Genomic DNA, 24,136 nt, shown 5'->3' on the forward strand with positions numbered 1-24,136 from the left:
GGCTGCAGGAGCGGGACGCGAGAGCAGGTAAGCATGAACGTTTTCAACTCTAAAAACGAATTATTAGTATAAGACATAAGGAAAGAAAAGTACACATACAATTATATGTATATTATACGTTATTATAGTTCTTCGTAACATATTTACGGAAGTTATGTGATTTTGTACGTCGCTTAAATGGGTCCTGCATGGGCTTAGACTGCCATACAATAAGGTCTTCCTAAATGACTAGTTCGGTTAAAGAGGGTTCTCTTTTCAGTACAGAATGTTTTTACACACCTGCAAGGTATAAAATCACATATCACAATAATTTCTTTGAAACATCAAAATTTTTGCCTGGTTATATTCAGATTATAATTTATGGGATAAAACGTGGGGCAATTTTGTATTATAATGATTTCAGAGGTCAACCATAAAGACGATTTTGAGTTAAAATTAGATACTATAAAATAGCTATTTATTTAAAGTGGCTCTGTTAATATTAGTCAGGGAATTAATATAATGTGGACAAGAATGTTTATGAACACACTGAAAACAGCTGATATTAGAATTTTACATTTTCACATCTCGTATTAATAGAAACATTAAATAACTACTTTTTTTAGTTTCTGATAAGAAAATCCAATTACCAGAACATGCACGGACGTGAAGAAAGTCTGAGAAAATATCTTTTTAAAACTGTAGTATTGTTATTGTTCACTTGTTATGATGCACATGTGTTTGTGTTTAAATGCTATGATGCACATGTATGTGTTTTAAATGCTATGATGCACATGTATGTGTTTTAAATGCTATGATGCACATGTATGTGTTTTAAATGCTATGATGCACATATGTTTGTGTTTAAATGCTATGATGCACATGTACAGGGGTTGGACAATGACACTAAAACACCTGTCATTTTAGTGTGGGAGGTTTCATGGCTAAATTGGACCAGCCTGGTAGCCAGTCTTCATTGATTGCACATTGCACCAGTAAGAGCATAGTGTGAAGGTTCAATTAGCTGGGTAAGAGCACAGTTTTGCTCAAAATATTGAAATGCACACAACATTATGGGTGACATACCAGAGTTCAAAAGAGGACAATTTGTTGGTGCACGTCTTGCTGGCGCATCTGTGACCAAGACAGCAAGTCTTTGTGATGTATCAAGAGCCCCGGTATCCAGGGTAATGTCAGCATACCATCAAGAAGGACGAACCACATCCAACAGGATTAACTGTGGACGCAAGAGGAAGCTGTCTGAAAGGGATGTTGGGGTGCTAACCTGGATTGTATCCAAAAACATAAAATCATGGCTGCCCCAATCACGGCAGAATTAAAGGTGCACCTCAACTCTCCTGTTTCCACCAGAACTGTCCGTCGGGAGCTCCACCGGGTCAATATACATGGCCGGACTGCTATAGCCAAACCTTTGGTCACTCATGCCAATGCCAAACGTCGATTTCAATGGTGCAATGAGCGCAAATCTTGGGCTGTTGACAATGTGAAACATGTATTGTTCTCTGATGAGTCCACCTTTACTGTTTTCCCCACATCTGGGAGAGTTACGGTGTGGAGAAGCCCCGAAGGAGCGTACCACGCAGACTGTTGCATGCCCAGAGTGAAGCATGGGGGTGGATCAGTGATGGTTTGGGCTGCCATATCATGGCATTCCCTTGGCCCAATACTTGTGCTAGATGGGCGTGTCACTGCCAAGGACTACCAAACCATTCTTGAGGACCATGTGCATCCAATGGTTCAAACATTGTATCCTGAAGGCAGTGCCGTGTATCAGGATGACAATGCACCAATACACACAGCAAGACTGGTGAAAGATTGGTTTGATGAACATGAAAGTGACGTTGAACGTTTCCCATGGCCTGCACAGTCACCAGATCTAAATATTATTAAGACACTTTGGGGTGTTTTGGAGGAGCGAGTCAGGAAACGTTTTCCTCCACCAGTATCACGTAATGACCTGGCCACTATCCTGCATGAAGAATGGCTTAAAATCCATCTGACCACTGTGCAGGACTTGTATATGTCATTCCCAAGAAGAATTGACGGTGTATTGGCTGCAAAAGTAGGCCCTATACCATACTAATAAGTTATTGTGGTCTAAAACCAGGTGTTTCAGTTTCATTCTCCAACCCATGTATGTGTTTTAAATGCTGTAATGAACATGTGTTTGTGTTTAAATATTATGATGCAAGTGTTTGTTTAAATATTATGATGCACATATGTTTTGTTTAAATGATAATGCATTGATGCACCTTTGTTTGGAACCATAGCAACCACCGAAAACCTAAGGATCTTCCTTGTTTTTCTAATGTAATTGCTGTATTTGCACATGTGGACTAGGCTTTAATCAGCTAAGTTTCTGATAAAAATCAGAGACATTGGTCAGTTTTCAAAATTGAAAACACAAGAGCACATGGTATATGGGTAAGTTTGATTTGTTGATCTTCATAAACCAGCAGATAGATCCAAGAAGATTTTAACCTATACTTACCAACATGCCCAATCAGATCAGTTCAATAGTTTAAAGCATTTACAACTGTGACGAACACAACTGAATGAGGATCCAAGCTTATTTTCACACAATGCACGTTAATGGGAGAGGCAAAACTTCAAAGCTCACTGTTTGAAAACTGCCATATAGAGTGGATTCCCAGGGGGCCACTAAGTTTCAATAACAATTTAATTTAAATTTTATACATCTTTACCAGGGCTGCTAATAATTATAAAACGTGCTGTAAAATCAGTTTTTAGGACTTAATGTAATAAATAAATAAATGGGAATGTCTGGCGGACCCCATGGCCAGGGATGTATTCAACTTTCACCTCCGGGAGAGCTTTGACCAGATTCCGAGGGATGTTGGAGACATAGAGTCCGAGTGGACCATGTTCTCTGCATCTATTGTCGATGCTGCCGCCCGTAGCTGCGGCCGTAAGGTCTGCGGTGCCTGTCGCGGCAGCAATCCCCAAACCCAGTGGTGGACACCGGCAGTAAGCTGAAGGAGTCCTATCGGCTGTGGTTGACTTGTGGGACTCCTGAGGCGGCTGACGGGTACTGTGGGGCCAAGTGTGCCGCGGCCCAGGCGGTGGCAGAGGCAAAAACCCGGACCTGGGAGGAGTTGGGTGAGGCCATGGAGAAGGACTACCAGTTGGCCCCGAAGCGATTCTGGCAAACTGTCCGGCGCCTCAGGAGGGGGAAGCAGTGCTTTGCCAACACTGTTTACAGTGGGGGTGGGGAGCTGCTGACCTCGACTGGGGACATTATCGGGCGGTGGAAGGAGTACTTCGAGGATCTCCTCAATCCTGCCATCACGGATTCCCTGGAGGAAACAGAGGCTGGGGACTCGGGGTTGGACTCTTTCATCACCCAGGCTGAAGTCACCGAGGTGGTTAAAAAGCTCCGCGGTGGCAGGGCTTCGGGGTTGGATGAGATCTGCCCTGAGTACCTCAAGTCTTTGGATGTTGTGGGGCTGTCATGGTTGACACGCCTCTTCAACATTGCGTGGCGGACAGGGACAGTGCCTTTGGATTGGCAGACTGGGGTGGTGGTGCCCCTACATAAGAAGGGGGACCGGAGGGTGTGTTCCAACTACAGGGGGATCACACTCCTCAGCCTCCCTGGTAAGGCCTACGCCAGGGTATTGGAGAGGAGAGTCCGACCTATAGTCGAACCTCGGCTTCAGGAGGAGCAGTGTGGTTTTCGTCCCGGCCGTGGAACACTGGACCAGCTCTATACCCTCTACAGGGTACTCAAGGGTTCATGGGAGTTTGCCCAACCGGTCCACAAGTGTTTTGTGGACCTGGAGAAAGCATTCGACTGTGTCCCTCGTGATGCCCTGTGGGGGTGCTCCAGGAGTATGGAATCGGGGGCCCTTTACTAGGGGCCATCCGGTCTCTGTACAAGCGGAGCAGGAATTTGGTTCGCATTGCCGGCACTAAGTCGGACCTGTTCCCGGTGCATGTTGAACTCCGGCAGGGCTGCCCTTTGTCACTGGTCCTGTTCATAACTTTTATGGACAGGATTTCTAGGCGCAGCCAAGGGCCGGAGGGGGTCTGGTTTGGGGACCAGAGGATTTCGTCTCTTCTTTTTGCAGATGACGTGGTCCTGCTGGCCCCCTGTAGCCAAGACCTACAGCATGCACTGGGGCGGTTCGCGGCCGAGTATGAAGCGGCTGGGATGAAGATCAGCTCCTCCAAGTCCGAGGCCACGGTTCTCGACCGGAAAAGGGTGGCTTGTCCTCTTCAGGTTGGAGGGGAGTTCCTGCCTCAAGTGGAGGAGTTTAAGTATCTCGGGGTCTTGTTCACGAGTGAGGGAAGAATGGAGCGGGAGATCGACCGATGGATCGGTGTGGCTGCCACAGTAATGGGGGCGCTGTGCCGGTCCGTTGTGGTGAAGAGAGAGCTGAGCCGAAAAGCAAAGCTCTCGATTTACCGGTCGGTCTACGTTCCTACCCTCACCTATGGCCATGAACTTTGGGTCATGACCGAAAGAACGAGATCCCGGATACAAGCGGCTGAAATGAGCTTCCTCCGTAGGGTGGCCGGGCACTCCCTTAGAGATAGGGTGAGGGGCTCAGCCATCCGGGAGGGGCTCAGAGTAGAGCCGCTGCTCCTCCACATCGAGAGGAGCCAGTTGAGGTGGCTCGGGCATCTATACCGGATGCCCCCTGGACGCCTTCCTCGGGAGGTGTTCCAGGCACGTCCTACTGGGGAAAGGCCCAGGGGACGACCCAGGACACGCTGGAGGGACTATGTCTCTCAGCTGGCCTGGGAACGCCTTGCACTCCCCCCGGAGGAGCTGGAGGTGTCTGGGGAGAGGGACGTCTGGGCGTCTCTGCTGAGTCTGCTTCCCCCGCAACCCAGTCCCGGATAAAGCGGAAGACAACGAGACAAGATGAGATAAATATACTATATATTCATATATGCTAGTAGGTCTAATTATTTGGAAGTTAGGAACTGTATGCTTACAACTTTTATCAGATGTTAGGTTACATGTATACCAAAAGTGATCATGCTATTGTGTTGCTAACACTATCCTAATACTTGGAATTGGATCTCAAAGTTCTTTTTTTGCGATGGACATCACTCCTTGTCCTCAGCCTTCATCATCATCTGTACTAGGACTTTTTGGTGTATGAATTTCCTGTAGTCAGCTGCCAAGAGTGCAGTTGAGGACTCATGTGCAGTCAAACGCCATTCTGGGTAGATGCAAAATAAAACTTTTTTTCAAATTGGAAGTTAGGGGTTAGGGTTAGCAAAATAGCAATAAAAACAAACTAGATGGTGGCGTACAACACAGGAACATTGGTGTTGACAAGAAGATCTGAGAGGGATGGTTTAAAATCCAAGAGTATGGCTACTGAGTAGGGTAGTATCTGAACAAGAAACAATTTCACTGCAAACAACTTTAGGAACTGATGAACTTCTCAAGCATTGAACTGCTTGTGTTTGAACTGGGTTGTTTCCAGCCAGCTCTGTGTGCTGTGATTTACAGACAACAAAAATACAACAAGGACTTTTTGAGTGACCTCTCAGAATTCTTGGCTGAAATAATGCTTACATACAACAGGGTTTTAATTGTGGGGGATTTTAAAATCCATGTCTGCTGCCATGACAATCTGTTGGCCCAGCAGTTTTTGAATCTCACTCAGTCTTTTAACCTTGTGCAGAGTGTGTCCGGTCCCACTCACCAGCAAGGGCACACATTGGACCTGGTTTTATCATATGGTGTATCCATTTTTGATCTGGAAATCAAGGATGCTTTGTTTTTTAGATCATAAGCCTGTTTTATTTGATGTCTCCCTTGTCCTGTAGTTTAAAACCGGTGATCCAGCCAGACGTCAGATTTTTAACTCTTCTAATGCTGCTCTTTTTTCCTCTGTTTTAACTGCCAGAGACTCTGGGACCTCTGGGTCTGTTGCTACAAATAAGCTGCTCTCACAGTTTGAGGAGCTCTCAGTTAAGACAATGGCCCCATTTAAAATCAGGATACACCTCGGCCCTGGTTAAATGAGACCACCCGAGAAGTCAGGTGACAGTGCAGGAGAGCAGAACAAATGTGGAAAAAGGACAAATTGCTGGTTGCTTTTGACTTAAAGATATCGTGCTGGGAATGTTACCAGAATACTTGTAAATTTGAGAAAAACTAATATGTTTCTAAAATTATTGCTTTAAATTGTCATAACTCACATATACAGTTTTAAAGCCATCATTCTATTGTAAATGTTCCCTAATCTACAATTCTGAAGGACTCTTTGTTGACAAAGTTCAGTACACGAGATCATATATCCCATCTTCTGGACATGATCCATCTTCCGTGGTTCCCTGCTTGACTGTCTTTAATCAGCTTGAGCCTGTTTCCAGCCCTGGGTGTCTTTTTAAGCAGGTGTTCTCTTCAATTGGACCCTCAGTGTTTGCCAACATGAAGTCTGGCCTATGGAGTGGTTCACAATGCTTTTAAGCATGCTGTGGTAAACACACTGTTAAAAAAAATGGGCCTAGACCCTTCAGTGTACTTAAATTTTAGACCGATCTCAAAACTACCATTTCTGTCAAATATATTGGTGAAAATTGTTTCCATCTAATTAAATTACTTTCTGAACAGTAATGGGATTTGGGAGATTTTCCATTTGGGTTTTAAACATCTTCATGGCACTGAAACAGCATTGTTGAAGGTTTTTAATGATGTCCATTTAGCAACTGATTCTGGAAGTTTTGTGATTTTAGTACTTTTAGACCTAACAGCAACTTTTGACACAATTGACCACAGTATCCTAACATCCCGTTTGGAACACTGGGTGGGGATTAAAGGTGTAACATTAGATTGGTTTTGTTCATACCTGCAGTGCAGAAGTTTCTGTTCATTCGAAAGTCTAATTCAGCACCTTTCTCCTGTTGAGTTCCCCAAGGTTCAATTCTTGACCCTCTCATTTTTTCTTTGTATCTTCTTCCATTAGGGTCAATCTTGAGAAATCAATGCATCTCCATTCATTGTTATGTGGATTACTGTCAAATTTACCTCCCAATAAAGCCAAATAGTCCATGCTCCATTCAGCCTTTCCTAAAGTGTCTAGACAAAATCAAAGCAAGGATGGCCATGAATTTTCTGAGCTTTAATGACAAGAAAAAAGAGGTTATTTTATTCAGCCCTAATAGTAATTCATGCACCCCTCTTCCAAGCCTTGGTGATCTGGAACCATTTGTCAAGCAACAGGTTAAAAATCTTGGTGTAATGCTGGATTCGGGTCTCAAGTTCAATAACCAAGTCAGCAGTGTCTTGCAGAAAGGTTTCTGTCATCTATGTCAAGTAGCAAAACTAAAACCAGTCTTGTCAAACCATGATCTGGAAATACTAATCCATGCATTTATGACAATGTGTCTAGATTACTGCAATTCACTTTATGCTCTTTATGGCCTCTCTTTCACGCCTTCAGCTTGTCCAGAATGCTGCTGGTCGTCTTTTAAAAGGAACACACAAACATGAACATACAGGGGTTGGACAATAAAACTGAAACACCTGTCATTTTAGTGTGGGCGGTTTCATGGCTAAATTGGTTCAGCCTGGTAGCCAGTCTTCATTGATTGCACATTGCACCAGTAAGAGCAGAGTGTGAAGGTTCAATTAGCAGGGTAAGAGCACAGTTTTGCTCAAAATATTGAAATGCACACAACATTATGGGTGACATACCAGAGTTCAAAAGAGGACAATTTGTTGGTGCACGTCTTGCTGGCGCATCTGTGACCAAGACAGCAAGTCTTTGTGATGTATCAAGAGCCACGGTATCCAGGGTAATGTCAGCATACCACCAAGAAGGACGAACCACATCCAACAGGATTAACTGTGGACGCAAGAGGAAGCTGTCTGAAAGGGATGTTCGGGTGCTAACCCAGATTGTATCCAAAAACATAAAACCATGGCTGCCCCAATCACGGTAGAATTAAAGGTGCACCTCAACTCTCCTGTTTCCACCAGAACTGTCCGTCGGGAGCTCCACAGGGTCAATATACATGGCCGGACTGCTATAGCCAAACCTTTGGTCACTCATGCCAATGCCAAACGTCGGTTTCAATGGTGCAAGGAGCGCAAATCTTGGGCTGTGGACAATGTGAAACATGTATTGTTCTCTGATGAGTCCACCTTTACTGTTTTCCCCACATCCATTAGAGTTACGGTGTGGAGAAGCCCCAAAGAAGCATACCACCGAGACTGTTGCATGCCCAGACTGAAGCATGGGGGTGGATCAGTGATGGTTTGGGCTGCCATATACTCATGCTAGATGGGCGCGTCACTGCCAAGGACTACCAAACCATTCTTGAGGACCATGTGCATCCAATGGTTCAAACATTGTATCCTGAAGGCGGTGCCGTGTATCAGGATGACAATGCACCAATACACACAGCAAGACTGGTGAAAGATTGGTTTGATGAACATGAAAGTGACGTTGAACATCTCCCATGGCCTGCACAGTCACCAGATCTAAATATTATTAAGACACTTTGGGGTGTTTTGGAGGAGCGAGTCAGGAAACGTTTTCCTCCACCAGTATCACATACTGACCTGGCCACTATCCTGCAAGAAGAATGGCTTAAAATCCCTCTGACCACTGTGCAGGACTTGTATATGTCATTCCCAAGACGAATTGATGCTGTAATGGCCGCAAAAGGAGGCCCTACACCATACTAATAAGTTATTGTGGTCTATAACCAGGTGTTTCAGTTTCATTGTCCAACCCTGTATATTTCTCACACTCTGTCGTCACTCCACTGGCTGCCTATGCACCAAAGAGTCGTTTTTAAAATTCTACTCTTAGCTTTTAAATGTCTAAATGGCCTTGCTCCTCCATATCTCTCTGGTTTGCTTCAGCCTTATGTTTCACCAAGGGCTTTTAGATCATCTGAACAGCTTCTAGTGACTGTACCAAAAACTAAGCAGAAACTCAGAGGAGATCAGGCCTTTTCAGCTGTGGCATGAAAATTGTGGAACAAGTTGCCATAAAATATCAGATAGGCCTCTTCTCTTAAGTCTCTCTTAAAAACACGCCTATTTTCTGTGGCTTTTTGACACAGTGTGGGTTGGTCTCTTGTTCTTTTATTTGCTACAGTTGTGTAATTTTACTGTTTTCATTTTTGGGTATATTTCACTATTTTACTATTTGTGTCTTAATTTTACTTTTTAGTGCTAGCACTTTGGTTTAAACAATGTGTTTTTAAATGTCCTTTGTGAATAAAATGGGACGGACTGACAATCAAAGTAAAAACCTTTCTGTAATTTGCAAATTAATTTTGTCAATTTTCACACTGGTAGCTGATTCTGGGTCTCTCTCCCATTAGTTCCAACTATTGTGTTGTGGCCAATGAGAAGATAAGAAGCTGACTCCAAATCAGCCCGACGCAGAGCCGCTCATACATAGACGTAGTCGCGTTGCAAATCTCGCGGTATTTTACCCGAGCCACATCCTCCGGTCTTCCTTTCTGCCTGAACCGACATGGTAGGTACATGTTCGACTCTTCTGGGAAAATGTTTTAGCTGTTGTATCTGCTTGCATCCGTGTCTGTATGCTTACCATTATAGTCTAGAATTTTACTATCAATTATTTTAAGTCATTTTGTTATTAGTTTATGGATATTGCCTGGCTGCATGGTGGTATTTTTGATTAAAACTGGGTTTGAGTGACTGAAGTGTAGCCGGTACGAGCAGCGTTGTATTGGTACAAGCTAATGCCAGGTAGTCCCGCTGGATTCGGGATTTTAATTCTCTTTTATTCACATTTGAGTTTTTATTTAAAACTAGTCAAAACTCTGCTAAACTTGCATATTGACCAAGCCAACCGTCTCCGGCTGCGTTAAGCTAATAGCGTTGGCTAAATGGGCCTTAGCATCGACTTAGCTGTGGCTAGCACTCCATGATGAAGCAGAGGGTTAAATTAAGCTAGCTTGCAGCTTAAATTTAAGAATTTTCTTATTGTTCCATAATTTGAATTTATTATTAGCAAAGTTATTTACCTGTGTACTTAAACGTATTTAAGTGTAGTAATGCAATTTGTCAATGTGGCTAGGTCCCATTCTTTACACGAGTTTGAACCAATTTATCCTATTTTAAACTAGCTTCATACACGAATGATTTGGCGTTTAGCACAGCCCAAAACTGTTCCAAATAGTTATCATTGAACATTACTTTGGTCTAGTTCATGTACAGTCTGAGATGTCTAAGCTTGTGACGTGTTAGGTTAATCATCTTAATGTTTTTTATTTTATTTTTCCCCATCTTCCAGCCTAAGGGAAAGAAGGCTAAGGGGAAGAAGGTGGCACCTGCCCCTTCTGTGGCCAAAAAACATGAGGCCAAGAAAGTTGTCAATCCCCTCTTTGAGAAGAGGCCAAAGAACTTTGGCATCGGTGAGTACTAACCCTCGATTTCTTTTCCTATGGGACAATTTATACAGTGTTGGTGCAGATGATGTAAAAGAATATTTGCTATCTTAACATCTTTGATGATATTCTTCCACCAAGATCGCTGATGCACTTTCAGTACGAAGAATGAGGCAACAGATGAAGATGTGAACTGTCACAAGTGAAACATTTGTTTTGTTTTCCACAGGCCAGGATATTCAACCAAAGCGTGATCTGACGCGCTTTGTGAAATGGCCTCGTTACGTTCGCCTGCAGAGGCAACGCTCCATTCTGTACAAGCGTCTGAAGGTTCCCCCTGCGATCAACCAGTTCACCCAGGCCTTGGACCGCCAGACGGGTAAGAAACTAAAAGAGAGCGTACTATAGAGATGCATTGAGTAGGATTTTTCCGGCCAGTACAAACTTGTCAGACCAAAACTAGTGGAAGTTTGTAATTTAGACTTTTCTGGCCGATGGATGCATCTCTTGTATCGCGTTCTCAAGTAATCCCTTACTGATGTTCCTTTGCACATGATGTGAAATATTTGCTATCTGATTGTGATGACATTTCCACCAAGATCACTGATGCATTTAGCTGAAATGCCTACTTAATTGCTGTGTTCATGTGTTATTTTCTAACTTTATGTGCTTTGCTCTGTTTTAGCCACCCAGCTGTTTAAGCTGGCCCACAAGTACAGACCAGAGACCAAGCAGGAGAAGAGGAAGAGGCTGCTGGCTCGTGCTGAGCAGAAGGCGGCTGGGAAAGGAGACACTCCCACCAAGAGGCCTCCTGTCGTCCGTGCAGGTGAGGTGTATTAAACTACAAGAGTTGTGCAAAAGTAGACATTTGTACTCCACAAAGAATACTTCCTATTAAACTGGACAATATAATTTTCTTTATAACATTGGACAGTTTATGACATTGTTGATTCAGCTTTTTCCAACTTGGCCAGGGTGCAATGATGACTTGAATTTCTTCACCTGAAACTTACCTTGATGCTTTTTGAGCTTTTTAACCCTGAGCATTGGCCACAGTATTAAATGATTTTTCTCGTATTTGTGCTGGCAGATGAGAAGTTCAATTTGTTTCCCATCTTCTCTCCAGGTGTGAATACCGTTACCTCTCTGGTGGAGAATAAGAAGGCTCAGCTGGTCGTCATTGCTCATGATGTGGATCCCATTGAAGTAAGACTTTGAGAAAAGTTGGAGTAACAATGAGTCTAGCTGATCTTGAAAAGTGGTCACTGGCAATGATGTCTGAATTTCTTCACCTGAATCTTTTGTGTGGATCAAAACATACGAGCTTTTTAACCCTGAGCAGTGACCATTTAAAGAGTGGTTCTCCTTCCATACGGTGGTCAGAATAAACACCATATTGATGCACCTGCATGTTTCTAACAGATCTTGCATGTATCCTGCCTTTTCAGCTTGTGGTTTTCCTGCCTGCTCTGTGCCGTAAGATGGGCGTCCCATACTGTATCGTGAAGGGCAAAGCCAGGCTGGGTAGACTGGTGCACAGGAAGACATGTACTTCATTTGCTTTCACACAGGTTAACCCGTAAGTGTCGACATAAAATAAACTTTAGGTCTATCATTTGGAGTTTAGGGACACGATTCTTAGTCTTCATCATAACAGCTGAAACCGTCTTTTACATATTTACATTCTAGAGTAGTATGTATTATGTACAAATGGGATTAACAAGGATGTATTTGCCACTGTGGTAGCAGTGGTGCTAAATGCTTTTAGTTCCTTATAAATGTTGGTATTGACTAGTGTTGTCTTTTTCAGTGAGGATAAAGGTGCTCTGGCTAAGCTTGTGGAAGCTATCAAGACCAACTACAATGACAGATATGAGGAGGTATGCTTTAATTTGTGGTGTCTTTGTTTTTGGTAATATTTACCTAAAAGAAAAACTTATGTTAAACAACCTGAATTGTTTTTACAGATCCGTCGTCACTGGGGAGGTGGTATCCTGGGCCCCAAATCCACAGCCCGCTTTACAAAGCTGGAGAAGGCTAAGGCCAAGGAACTGGCAACCAAGCTTGGTTAAGATGTTTGGAATAAAAAATGTATGTTCTAATACAAGTGATTTTGTTTGTTACTCTGTCTAAATGTGGCACAGCATTTTCTCACACGTTGCAGTCAAAGAATGAAAATATGTACACAGCCTGGAGATTTAACCAAATATTTTCTGTGTTCATAGAAGCATCTAAAATATGCTTTGTGGACATGGCATAACCAAATCACTGGAAACAGGTGGCTATACGGGGAGCAAAGTGTAGGTGACCTGTAAATTTTACATGAACTAAAGCAAGTCCTGTTTCACTCGATCTAAGCATTCTGCAGATGCAAGCTTCACAACTGACTTGTGATGGCTTTGTTGGTGGAAACGATGTTGTTTTAAGATTTTAAAATGGAATTTGTAAGACCTTTTTAAAAAGTCAGTGTTCGGATTTTCCATACCAAGTTTTGGATTTGATAAGGTACCATCATTTGTTGCGTTAAGACGAGATGCCCACCAGCAAAAAAAATGTAATCTTATTTACAGGTCCTTCTCAAAATATTAGCATATTGTGATAACGAGCTATGAACCTAATCATCTGAATCAACGAGTTAACTCTAAACGCCTGCAAAAGATTCCTGAGGCCTTTAAAACTCCCAGCCTGGTTCATCACTCAAAACCCCAATCATGGGTAAGACTGCCGACCTGACTGCTGTCCAGAAGGCCACTATTGACACCCTCAAGCAAGAGGGTAAGACACAGAAAGAAATTTCTGAACAAATAGGCTGTTCCCAGAGTGCTGTATCAAGGCACCTCAGTGGGAAGTCTGTGGGAAGGAAAAAGTGTGGCAGAAAACGCTGCACAACCAGAAGAGGTGACCGGACCCTGAGGAAGATTGTGGAGAAGGGCCGATTCCAGACCTTGGGGGACCTGCGGAAGCAGTGGACTGAGTCTGGAGTAGAAACATCCAGAGCCACCGTGCACAGGCGTGTGCAGGAAATGGGCTACAGGTGCCGCATTCCCCAGACCTGGGCTACAGAGAAGCAGCACTGGACTGTTGCTCAGTGGTCCAAAGTACTTTTTTCGGATGAAAGCAAATTCTGCATGTCATTCGGAAATCAAGGTGCCAGAGTCTGGAGGAAGACTGGGGAGAAGGAAATGCCAAAATGCCAGAAGTCCAGTGTCAAGTACCCACAGTCAGTGATGGTCTGGGGTGCCGTGTCAGCTGCTGGTGTTGGTCCACTGTGTTTTATCAAGGGCAGGGTCAATGCAGCTAGCTATCAGGAGATTTTGGAGCACTTTATGCTTCCATCTGCTGAAAAGCTTTATGGAGATGAAGATTTCATTTTTCAGCACGACCTGGCACCTGCTCACAGTGCCAAAACCACTGGTAAATGGTTTACTGACCATGGTATCACTGTGCTCAATTGGCCTGCCAACTCTCCTGACCTGAACCCCATAGAGAATCTGTGAGATATTGTGAAGAGAACGTTGAGAGACTCAAGACCCAACACTCTGGATGAGCTAAAGGCCGCTATCGAAGCATCCTGGGCCTCCATAAGACCTCAGCAGTGCCACAGGCTGATTGCCTCCATGCCACGCCATATTGAAGCAGTCATTTCTGCAAAAGGATTCCCGACCAATTATTGAGTGCATAACTGTACATGATTACTTGAAGGTTGACGTTTTTTGTATTAAAAACACTTTTCTTTTATTGGTCGGATGAAATATGCTAATTTTGTGAGATAGGAATTTTGGGTTTTTATGAGCTGTATGCCAAAATCATCCGTATTAAGACAATAAAAGACCTGAAATATTTCAGTTAGTGTGCAATGAATCTAAAATATATGAATGTAAAATTTTCATCATGACATTATGGAAAATAATGAACTTTATCACAATATGCTAATATTTTGAGAAGGACCTGTATGTGATGGCTCTAGTTGGTGAAGTGAAATGAGGGAATTTGCACGTGTTTACACGTGCTTATGTATCCACTCCATTTGCTATGAAGTCCAAAAAAATGTTTTGGTGCAACCAATTACCTTAAAGAGTCATAATTGGTGAAATGAATGCCGGTGTGCAATCGTTTCACATGATCTGTTGGCATAAATGCACCTTTACCGAAAGGCCTAAGGCTGCAACATCTCTAAACAAGAGGCATCACACCATGAAGACAATGAGCTTTCCAAACAAGTTGAGGTGAGGTTATAAAAAAAAATCCAAATATTCCCTTGAAGCCCCATAAAAATCAATTTTTAAATGGAAATAACACAATACCACAACAAACCTGCCAAGACTGGGCCAGCCACCACAACTCAGACCAGGCAAGGACCGCTTTAATCAGAGAGGCAGCACAGAGACCAATGGTAACGTTGAAGGAGTTTTAGACTTCCACAGCAGAGATTGGAGTATCTGTCCTTGGGAGCCAGCCACCAAGGAAACGTCTGATGCATGCCCAACACATCCCATTACCCCCAAAACATTATCCCCACAGTGAAAGATGGTGGCAGCATCATGCTGTGGGGATGTTTTAGCAGAAGGGACCGGTCCAAGCCCGATGTTGCTAAACAGGGATATTATTGACCAAAATCTGTCAGTCTGCCTGTGATTTGAGACTGTAAGGTTCGCCTTCCAGCAATGACCCAAAGCATACTGCTAAAGCAACACTTCAGAAGTTTAATGGGAAAAATATGTGTTGGAATGGTCTAGTCAAAGTCCAGATCTCAATCCAGTTGAGAATCTGGTTAGAAAAAAAAAATCCCAGAGGCAAGATGTAGCAAACTCAGACTTATCCACCTTGCAGCTGTAATTGCCTCAAAAGGTGACTTTACAAAGTACAGACTTAAAGGGGGTGAACAGTTACGCATGCTGACATTTTCTGTTATTTTATCCTGTTTTTTGTTTGCTTCACCATACAAAAATAATACATATTCAAAGTTGCAGGCATGTTCTGTAAATGAAATGGAGCAAACAATCCATTTTAATTCCAGGTTGTGAGGCGATGTTCTTCACATCTTTCATTTTTATCTGTCTGCCTCAGGCATCAGTCAGCTGTTAAAGCTACCATTGCTATGGATAAAAGGATTTGTCTCTTAACCAATCAGCTGTTACTGTACATTTCACAAACCAGTGTGAAAGGTTCAATTGTTTCATGATGGACAAGTACTACATGAAATGGTAATGAAATACTGGAATAATATGATCTTAACATAATGAATTGAAGTTTTCAATATAAGCAAATATTGAGAATTTAATTACTTAAAATTTTTTATAGATACATCTAATGTACTTTACTTTTATTTCAACTATCAAATATTTGATCACTTTTTATGTTGATTGTGGTACTTTCGGGCCTCAATGTTACATTTAAGCAATTATCTTAAATGACCCAAAATAGTCTTGCATTCAAGTTACAGGAACGTGCAGAAGCCCCGCTTGTACTTTTTGACCAGCCTTCTATTAATAAGCAATAAATTCACAATTGCCTATGTTTTACTAGTTCACAGATTTCCAAGTAGCAGTAACAAAAAATGATTGTATACTTTTTATTTTTTGGATGTACAGACAATAAAGCAGTGATACATAGAAGAGTCGACATCAGTCTCAGCAATACATGATTAAATTTTTATCTTCCTGATGAACTTGGCGTACCACATGTAGGACGTAGCTGCACACAAACCATACCTGGAAAACAAAAATATTCTGCAATAAGTCAATAAAACATGTAGTTCAAGTTGTCAGATCTAAATTTAAGAGGGTCCAACAAACCAAGTTATGATGTATTGCACGTGTTCATTTCTCAGTGTGACCCGGGTCTGTCCCCCGACTGGTCCCCCTGGAATCGTGCTCTCTGTGTCATACAGAACCTTTCAGATTAGTAAATGTGTTGCTAATGTGTGGGGGTGAACATGTCCTCTGATTACAGAGTGCCTCATTCTGCTGAAGTTCTTACTGAAGTCAGCATCGATGAAGATGGGAGCAGCTCCAGTGATGCGAGACATGGCCTCCAGGTCACGGTAATACCAGCGGTTTCTCTCTTCGTCGTTGTTCGGTACAAAAGGTTTACGTGTTTCTGTCAGCCTGACGACCCCCAACACTTCCACCTCATCCACCACCTGCAGGATGTCAGTTGAAGGTAAATGAGCAATAAAGTACAGTGTTACCTGGACTATAGTTACTTTGACAAAGATTTTATTTTATGATTGAAACCTTCCTGCATAAACCCAGCCAGGCTCTGATGGGTAACCCAAGTTAAAACACTAACCTGCCCTTTCGTTCTGGTCTCTGGTTGTATTTTCTGCTTTGGTACGTATCCTCTGTTGACCAGGATTTTGATGCTGCAGGGCACAGAATACAGCAGAGGTTAGATCCAGTGTCTTGTGGTTACACCGTAATGATTTGCTCTATCCTATTACCCAAGGTCAGAGCAGTGAAATGGCGTGATTACATTGGCTCCAATTTCTCCACTCGAGGACAGGCTGCCTGCCTCTCTGGCCTCTTTTTCCGGGTCGACGGGTGAGCGGGGCATGATGTACAGCTCCTGAGAGTGATCGTAGTGCCCGCGAACTTTCACCCTTCTGTACTCTAGTTTGTTCACTTCAACAGGACTAAGACCCAGAGAGACAAAGAACAAGAATATCTGCACAATTATGAACATGATACACGCAGAAGCAGACAGGTTTGTTAGCACCCCAAGTAAAGAAGTGTTAAAGAAAAACTTAAATTAATCTCAAATTGAACATTTTAAACTGTTTTATTTGGTGACAGGACTCACTGTTGAGATGCACTGATGTGTAGGTTTATTGTTAATCTTTCAAAGCCCAGCCATGGACTGCAGTTCTGAATCAACAAATTGCTATACTGTATACTTTTTAAGCAGAGCATCAAATGTCCTTTATGTTTACTATGTTGAACCGCATTTTCCTTAATAAATTAAGTATATAAATAAGTTAAATAATTTGGTTTATTCTGAGTTTTTTCATCCTACTTGATTGCTATAATCACTTTACAAATATTCTAAACATTGTATCTATTACTAAGTACTAGCTTAATACTTTACCCCACAGTTTGGCTAAGAACGTAGTTGAATTTTGGCATGGTGGTCATCTCACCCCAGGCGTTTTTGTTAATATTAACAGATGTTTTTTGTTAGCAAAATTGAATTTTTAACAAATGTAAAGCAAAATCATGCGTTTCCTGTAAACCTACAACAGTTGTGCCAGTACGACGCGCTGTGTAACCCTCAGTGCATGCAAAGAAGGTGGATTTAGTAACTCACTCAGGAGGAAGGGGAACAGGCTCTGCTGTGGTCAGACGTTTTAGCTCATCGATTAGTCCCAGCTTCCACTGATGCCTTTTCACCTTCACAAGAAGAAAACAATCTAAGCTCAATTCAAAAAACACCATAAAAAGCTCAAACAAAACAAAGTAAAAGGGATAAATTCTTCATTTTGGAATGAAGATGTACCTGCCAGGTACCAAGGCCAAAGGTGGTTGCAGGGATGAGCAGCAGGAACCACTTGAGGAAGGAGTCCTCGCTCTTCTCTGCATTGGCTGCTGCAGAACTGCACCGTCGACCAAAGATAATAAACCTGCCTGAAAAATTACAGCAACAAAGAGAATTTTTCACACAACTCAAACTAACTTTTGAATGCAGAAACAGGACTGATACAATAATAGATATATGAATGGCAAAATAAACTAGTAAGAATTAATTAAATAGTTTAATGAATACATGAATAAATTAAAAGAGGAACAAATATATAGTTACGTACAAAAATGGCTGATGGAATAATACAAATAAATATCTAAACAATTATAACAAAATAAACCGGTAAATAAATAAATAAAAAGTAAATAGTTGATTGAATACAAAATAGACGAATAAATACATGCATACATAATGAAAAAAATTTGATAAAAGGCTCAGTCAATATTATGCAGATTCATCACTGCTATAATAAAAGTAGACTGATTACAGAAACTGTGCGTACCGTCTGCGCGTCTGAAGAGTGCTGGGAGGAAGAAAGTCCTCTTGATGTTAGTGACAGGAGTCTAATGAAGTAAAACCAGGTTAAACTCACCTTTCTGGAGGTAAACAGGACATTCACACTTTCTCTGGAGAATAAAGTTATAAATAATACACAGAAACTTGCCTGCTTCCAAAATGTCGGAAGAAGCCTGCTGGAATAAGCCAGCAGGGATTTCAGAGACGCCATGGTGGGTCAAAACAACGATAAAAACGAGCCTTACCAGCAGGTGAAACAAGCTACATAACTGACTCGTTTCCTGCTGTTCGGACATGTAGGGGGACGGTTTGTGGTGTTACTCTTTCCGGGTTAAACAACACGTCGTACCGTTTGTTTTCAATCCACGTGTGTGCAGAAATGTGCTGATATTATTTATCCAGATATTTATTTCTGACCGTGTTCAGCGGATAACGGTGTTACGGTGGGTGAAGACATGGACCTCGCCGCGAAGGACTCTTACATCCAGAAGCTTTCAAGTAAAATCATTTCCCAGCGAGAGAAGGAGCCAAAGAAGCGACCGTTTGGTAATACTGCCTTACAACCTTATTAGCTCTTCACTGGACATGCATGAACATTTTAATATGACTAAGTGTACATTAATTTTAAAAATGGACATGAATGTTCGGTGGCTTATGTTTTTTTATTTTATTTATTACAACCACAAACTTAACTGTACTGTGTTGTGTTTTTATGCGATGGACCAGCTCAAAGTAGGACCAAGACATATTTTCCCCAAATTGTTTACCAATAAAAATCTGTAAAACTGTGGCATGCATTTGTTCACTTTAATATGATACCACTAAATAAATCCAGTGCAACAAATTGCCTTCAAATGTCACGTAACTATCAAAAGAGTACATCCGTGGGTATAATTTAACCTCGATATGAATTCAGCTGGAGGATTGTTAGAGAACAACATACTTGAGAGGAAGGAACAGTACACAGGTCAAAGATTACAGTTATAAAGTACTTTAAAGCAGGATTATAAATGATGTCTCTATTGTGGTGGCAGCTTCGTCCTGTGGGGAGATTTTTCATCAGCAGGGAGAGGAAAGATGGCGAGGGTTGATGGGATGATGGATGGGGATAATTACAGGGCAATCTAAAAGGAAAACTGTTCGATGCTGGAAAAGACTGTTTTTAATCTATATGTGTGCAAAAACGTGCTGATATTTATTTCTGACTGGGAGAGATTTCTACCTTCAACATATAACCACATTTTTAATACAATAGTTTAAATAAATGTATTAGAATGGCCCTGTCAAAGTCCATAGCTCAGTCCAGTTCAGCTCCATGGCTGATCTTGAGATTGTTGCAAAAAGGTCCATCTGTAGATGTGCAAAAGCTTGTAAAAACATTCCCCAAACTACATGTAGCTGCAATTGGAGTAAAAGCGGGTTCTGTAGAAGTATTGATTCAGGGAAACTGAATGCAAAATCGTTCCACACTTGTCAGACTTTAAAGGTGAAAAGCTTGGAAAATCACATTGTTTCCTTCCATTTTACAATTGAGCTCCTCTTTGTGTTGGTCTATCACATAAAACTCCAGTATAATACAGTGAAGTTTGTGGTTTGAATGTGGCAAAATATGTAAAAGATCAATGGGTATGGACACTTTTGCAAAGCACTTTTTGCTTATTCAGACATGTTGTGTTTGGTTTAATATAATGCAGCCAAAATGATGAAGCACATACAAAAACTCACAATCAGCTGTCTGTGGGTAATAGGAGATCATGAGATGGTTTTTATATTCCAGATAAAACATGAGATCATCCCTATTTGTTGTTTGTCTCTGATTAGTTTATTTCAAAGGTAAAAGTGACACCGATCTTCCAAGCAAGAAGAAAAAGAAATTAATAAAGAAGGATTGGAAAGAGAACATCACTAATAAGACTCCCAAACCACAACAGAAGCCTTCTCCTTCTCCAGCAGCTCAGAAAAGCCTTGGAAATGCAAAAGCAACTACTGAGAGTGTGAATAGAGCCCCGTTGCACACGCCTAAAGGTACTGTACAGGGATGAAAATGTATGGGATAGATTTATTGCAATAATTCCCTCATGTAACTCAGTCTTATTTTGCTATATAAAGGAGGGAATGCAGACACAAGCTTCTCCACTGTGGATGTACTGCGCAAAAGACTACATGAGAAGATTGAAGAGTCCAGAGGGCAGGTATGTAGTGCTAAATGCAGCCTTCAATCTAAGCAAAGCAATGCAGTATTTTAATAGACGTTTGTTTATTTACAAGGTGAAGCAGACTGTTGACTGCTAGGTAACATGTTAAGACTTGCTACCAAACTGTAGATAAGATGTTGTGTGGGGACTAAAAGCAAAGTAATACAGCCATATCAGAATCATTTAAATTTATTTGAATATCCTACAAAATATTCATACAGTATTATATCCGGCGGTGAAAACCAAGACTTTGTGGAGTTTGAGACACATTTTGAGGGTGTCCCAGCTGCAGTACGCAGAATTAGGAAAGGGTCAGGTAGCTGGCGGAGTCAGATGTCCTAATTAGAAACCCTACTTTTTATAGGTTTTTCACTGATAAATTAGAGAAAATTATGGATTTTCCTTCAATAGCTTCCAGGTCGTGTAACCAAACACATCCAGTCAATGCTGAATTGATTGGATCTTCAAACCTTATATTTTTAAATTAATAAATACCAAAAAAAAGTTGTTTTTTTTTATTGCAATTGTATCACACTAACCTGGCTTTGTTTGAAATAGCAACTTTCCCCTACACCTAATAAAAGTATTATTTAACCCTTGGCCCCAAAACTATCATCAGTGTTTGTGATAACTGGCACTGTGTCTCTTACATCACTGTAAAATAATTTTGGCCTATTCCTCAGCCACATTGGAGAGTTATCCTACATGAATGACCAGATAATGCTGGGTTTTAACTCCAGACCTGGACTGTTTGTTAGCCACTCAGATGTGGATTTATTGGTGTGCTTCAGATTATTGTGCTGCTTTATAATCCAAGTGAGTTTGACTGTAATGTGACACGCTGATGGTGGGACGTTCTCCTTCAGGATTTTCTGGCAGTGAGCAGAATTCATGGTTCCATCAATTACAACAAGCCCTCTAGGTTCTGAAGCTGCAAAGGAGAAATATAGTATCATGCCACCACTCCCATGTTTTCCTACCTGTATGATGTCTTTCAACTAAAATAGTACTGATTTGACACACCATTTAAAAGAACCCACACCTTTCAAAAAGTTCAGAGTTGCCTCATCAGTCAGTGGAACATATCCAGTGCAGTTCAGTTTGTTTAGATAGAGCAGATTCATAACAATAGTTGTCTCAAAGCACTTAAGAAAACACAGACTTGAGGATCTATGATGGTTTTTGCTAAATGAGGGATGAGCTGTTGTTCTTGGTCATCAGTGGTTCTGGCCTTGGAACGATTTGGGCCATTTTTGCCATGAACTCTGACCTTAACTGAGGCCCTTAGAGCTTTGGATGTTGTTCTAGGTTCTTCTCTGACCACGTGAATGAGTTGTTGATGAGCTCTTGAAGTAATTTTCTCCATTTGTGTAAAATGTAAATAATATAGTTAGATCAGGGCATGATGTGTTGCTATGATATGAAATTGGAAATCACTGAAAATCTCAAGAAATCTGATGTGTCCCATTAGTCTTATGTAGTAAAACAATTCTGCATCGATTCTGAGGGTTTGGATCACCTGGAACCTATTGATGGGTGGGGGTCTGTACATGCATATGTGTGCAAATATATGCATTTATATGTTGATGCATGGAATCGTATGAATGATCATGCCAATACATGCTTGAATAAATGGACACATGCTTCATTCATTGTTTTTAAAATAGAGGTCTAACAAAGCAAACGCTTAAGACACTGAATCTGAGGGAGGGAGGTTAGTTAAAACTTTATCTAAGCTTATTACAGAGCATATTTATTCTCCTGTTTCTGTTTCCTTGTATGTTTTCAGTTCATGTGTACAAAAGCATTATTCTTTTTGATTTTCCTCGTTGTTAGGCTGTAATAACATGCCTGTATCTTTAAATAGGGAGCTCCACAGGATGCATTATCAGAGGCCGTCAAGGCAAAGCGCGCTAAGCGAAAAATGGAACGGGAGCGTAAGAAGAGAAAGAGGAAAGAGTTTCTAATGAAGAAACTTGCAGAAAAAAGCAGTCAGGAACAGCCTGCAGAGATAAAAGAAGAAGCCATTGCTCCTGCTTCAGAAAAAAAAGTTAAGGCAGCTGTTGTCTTTAACAGAGTAGAGACTATGTTAGGGGGATATGAAACTAAAATGCAGAAAAAAATTAAGAGGAAAAAGAGCGAGAAAGGGAAGGTAACACCACTGACTGGGAAAAACTACAAGCAGCTTCTGAGCCGAGTGGAGGCTCGCAAAGAGAAGCTGGAGCAGCTGAAGGAGAAGGACGAGACGAAGGCTGCTGAGATGGAGAGGAAGATCAAATGGACCAACATGCTCTATAAAGCAGAGGGTATCAAAATCAAAGATGATGAAGACCAACTGCGTGTCTCTTTAAAGAGAAAGGAGAAGAGGCGTGCGCAGAGGAAGAAGAAGTGGTCGCAACGAAGCGAGCATGTGATTGGAAAGATGCAGCAAAGACAGGACAAGAGGAAAAAGAACATCCAGAAACGCAAAGAGGGTAAAATAGAGAAGAAGAAGGAGAGAGCGCGAAAGAAGGGTCGAGTGCTGCCCGAGGACTTAAAGAAAGCCGCAGTTTAGAGGAAGAGAAGTTTCCTTATGCTTTGGATCTATTTGCATGGCTGTGAGATTGTTTTTACCTGAAATCAAACAATACGTCTTGTACACAAATTCATTGCTTTCTTCCTGTTCAGAAATAATACAGTGTGTTTTATAACGAAATACTTATGCCAAATATGAGAGAAAATCTGCTGTGAAATGTTTAACAAAAGTAAAGGAGTTTATTGTCTACATAAAGCCTCTTAGTGTGTTTTTTCTGTTCTACAACCCCTGTTCCAATGAAAGTGGGATGTTATGTAAAATTTTAATAAAAACAGAATACAAAATCCTGTTTAACATATATGCAATTCAATACACTACAAAGATGAGATATTTAATGTTGAAACTGAAACTTTGTTTTTCTTTTGTTGCAAATATTCACTTATTTTGAATTGATGCTTGCAATACCTTCCAAAAAAGCTGGGCCTGGCATGTTTACCACTGTGTTAAATCACCTTTCCTTTTAACAACACTCAATAAGCTTTTTGGAACCGAGGTCGCTAATTATTGAAGCTTTGTTGGTGAAATTATTTTTGATTCTTGCTTTATGTTCAACTTTATTGGCTCAACAGTCTGTGGTCTCCGTTGTCGTATTTTGCGCTTCATAATGCGCCACACATTTTCAATGGGAGACAGGACTGGACTCCAGGCAGGCCAGTCAGGTACTGAGCAGTACTCTTTTCTAGTACTGTATAGTTTACAATGTGACTTGGCATTGTCTCGCTGAAATAAGCAGGGATGTCCCTGAAAAGATGTGCAATTATTCATGCCATAGGTACTAATGATCATGCAGTTGTTCACAAATTGGTGACTCGCCCCATCCTTGCTTGTGAACAACTGAGTCTTTCAGGGATGCTCCTTTTATAATCAATTATGACACTGGCCTGTTTCCAATTAACTTATTCACATGTGAAATGTTCCAAGCAAGTGGTTTTTGAAAATTTCTCAACTTTCCCAGTCTTTTATTGCCCCT

At 41.5% G+C, this 24,136-nt stretch overlaps 3 protein-coding genes and 4 non-coding genes across 7 annotated transcripts; 6 read left to right on the forward strand and 1 right to left on the reverse strand.

Moving 5' to 3' along the window:
* The first annotated feature begins 9,343 nt into the window (after positions 1-9,343).
* On the forward strand, positions 9,344-12,469 carry rpl7a (ribosomal protein L7a). Its single transcript, XM_047373152.1, has 8 exons — positions 9,344-9,485; positions 10,269-10,389; positions 10,592-10,741; positions 11,048-11,188; positions 11,489-11,568; positions 11,811-11,941; positions 12,173-12,242; positions 12,330-12,469. Exons 1-8 carry the CDS (start codon positions 9,483-9,485, stop codon positions 12,432-12,434), a joined length of 801 nt encoding a protein of 266 aa, XP_047229108.1. The 5' UTR covers positions 9,344-9,482; the 3' UTR covers positions 12,435-12,469.
* LOC124873175 lies at positions 10,443-10,515 on the forward strand. The gene has a single exon (XR_007039468.1). It is a non-coding gene; the product is annotated as a small nucleolar RNA SNORD24 (small nucleolar RNA).
* Positions 10,910-10,973, forward strand: LOC124873176. Its single transcript, XR_007039469.1, has one exon. It is a non-coding gene; the product is annotated as a small nucleolar RNA SNORD24 (small nucleolar RNA).
* Positions 11,338-11,410, forward strand: LOC124873173. Its single transcript, XR_007039466.1, has one exon. It is a non-coding gene; the product is annotated as a small nucleolar RNA SNORD36 (small nucleolar RNA).
* On the forward strand, positions 11,629-11,705 carry LOC124873174. The gene has a single exon (XR_007039467.1). It is a non-coding gene; the product is annotated as a small nucleolar RNA SNORD36 (small nucleolar RNA).
* Positions 12,470-15,920: 3,451 nt separating the features above from the next.
* On the reverse strand, positions 15,921-18,678 carry LOC124872799 (surfeit locus protein 1). The gene is made up of 9 exons (XM_047373150.1): positions 18,545-18,678; positions 18,383-18,443; positions 17,857-17,984; positions 17,668-17,750; positions 16,805-16,996; positions 16,654-16,726; positions 16,342-16,504; positions 16,158-16,239; positions 15,921-16,073 (listed from the first exon to the last, which is right to left on the reverse strand). The coding sequence occupies exons 1-9, from the start codon at positions 18,605-18,607 to the stop codon at positions 16,007-16,009; spliced, it is 912 nt and encodes a 303-aa protein (XP_047229106.1). The 5' UTR covers positions 18,608-18,678; the 3' UTR covers positions 15,921-16,006.
* A 123-nt stretch (positions 18,679-18,801) lies between these two features.
* Positions 18,802-23,453, forward strand: surf6 (surfeit 6). The gene is made up of 4 exons (XM_047373149.1): positions 18,802-18,942; positions 20,218-20,421; positions 20,506-20,588; positions 22,459-23,453. Exons 1-4 carry the CDS (start codon positions 18,852-18,854, stop codon positions 23,143-23,145), a joined length of 1,065 nt encoding a protein of 354 aa, XP_047229105.1. The 5' UTR covers positions 18,802-18,851; the 3' UTR covers positions 23,146-23,453.
* The last annotated feature ends 683 nt before the right edge of the window (positions 23,454-24,136 follow it).

Source organism: Girardinichthys multiradiatus, chromosome 8, assembly GCF_021462225.1.
Source record: "Girardinichthys multiradiatus isolate DD_20200921_A chromosome 8, DD_fGirMul_XY1, whole genome shotgun sequence".
In the NCBI taxonomy this organism is placed as follows: Eukaryota; Metazoa; Chordata; class Actinopteri; order Cyprinodontiformes; family Goodeidae; genus Girardinichthys; species Girardinichthys multiradiatus.

Bases quoted from the DNA above. Each gene is read 5' to 3' on its own strand.
- rpl7a (XM_047373152.1), top strand. The intron at 11,569-11,810 runs GTAAGACTTTGA...CTGCCTTTTCAG, and splicing joins ATGATGTGGATCCCATTGAA to CTTGTGGTTTTCCTGCCTGC. The intron at 12,243-12,329 runs GTATGCTTTAAT...TTGTTTTTACAG, and splicing joins ACAATGACAGATATGAGGAG to ATCCGTCGTCACTGGGGAGG.
- LOC124872799 (XM_047373150.1), bottom strand. From the start codon at position 18,607: ATGGCGTCTCTGAAATCCCTGCTGGCTTATTCCAGCAGGCTTCTTCCG. The intron at 17,751-17,856 runs GTACATCTTCAT...CTTCTTGTGAAG, and splicing joins TTGGCCTTGGTACCTGGCAG to GTGAAAAGGCATCAGTGGAA. The intron at 16,505-16,653 runs GTTAGTGTTTTA...GACATCCTGCAG, and splicing joins AGACCAGAACGAAAGGGCAG to GTGGTGGATGAGGTGGAAGT.
- surf6 (XM_047373149.1), top strand. From the start codon at position 18,852: ATGGACCTCGCCGCGAAGGACTCTTACATCCAGAAGCTTTCAAGTAAA. The intron at 18,943-20,217 runs GTAATACTGCCT...GTCTCTGATTAG, and splicing joins GCCAAAGAAGCGACCGTTTG to TTTATTTCAAAGGTAAAAGT. The intron at 20,422-20,505 runs GTACTGTACAGG...TGCTATATAAAG, and splicing joins CCCGTTGCACACGCCTAAAG to GAGGGAATGCAGACACAAGC.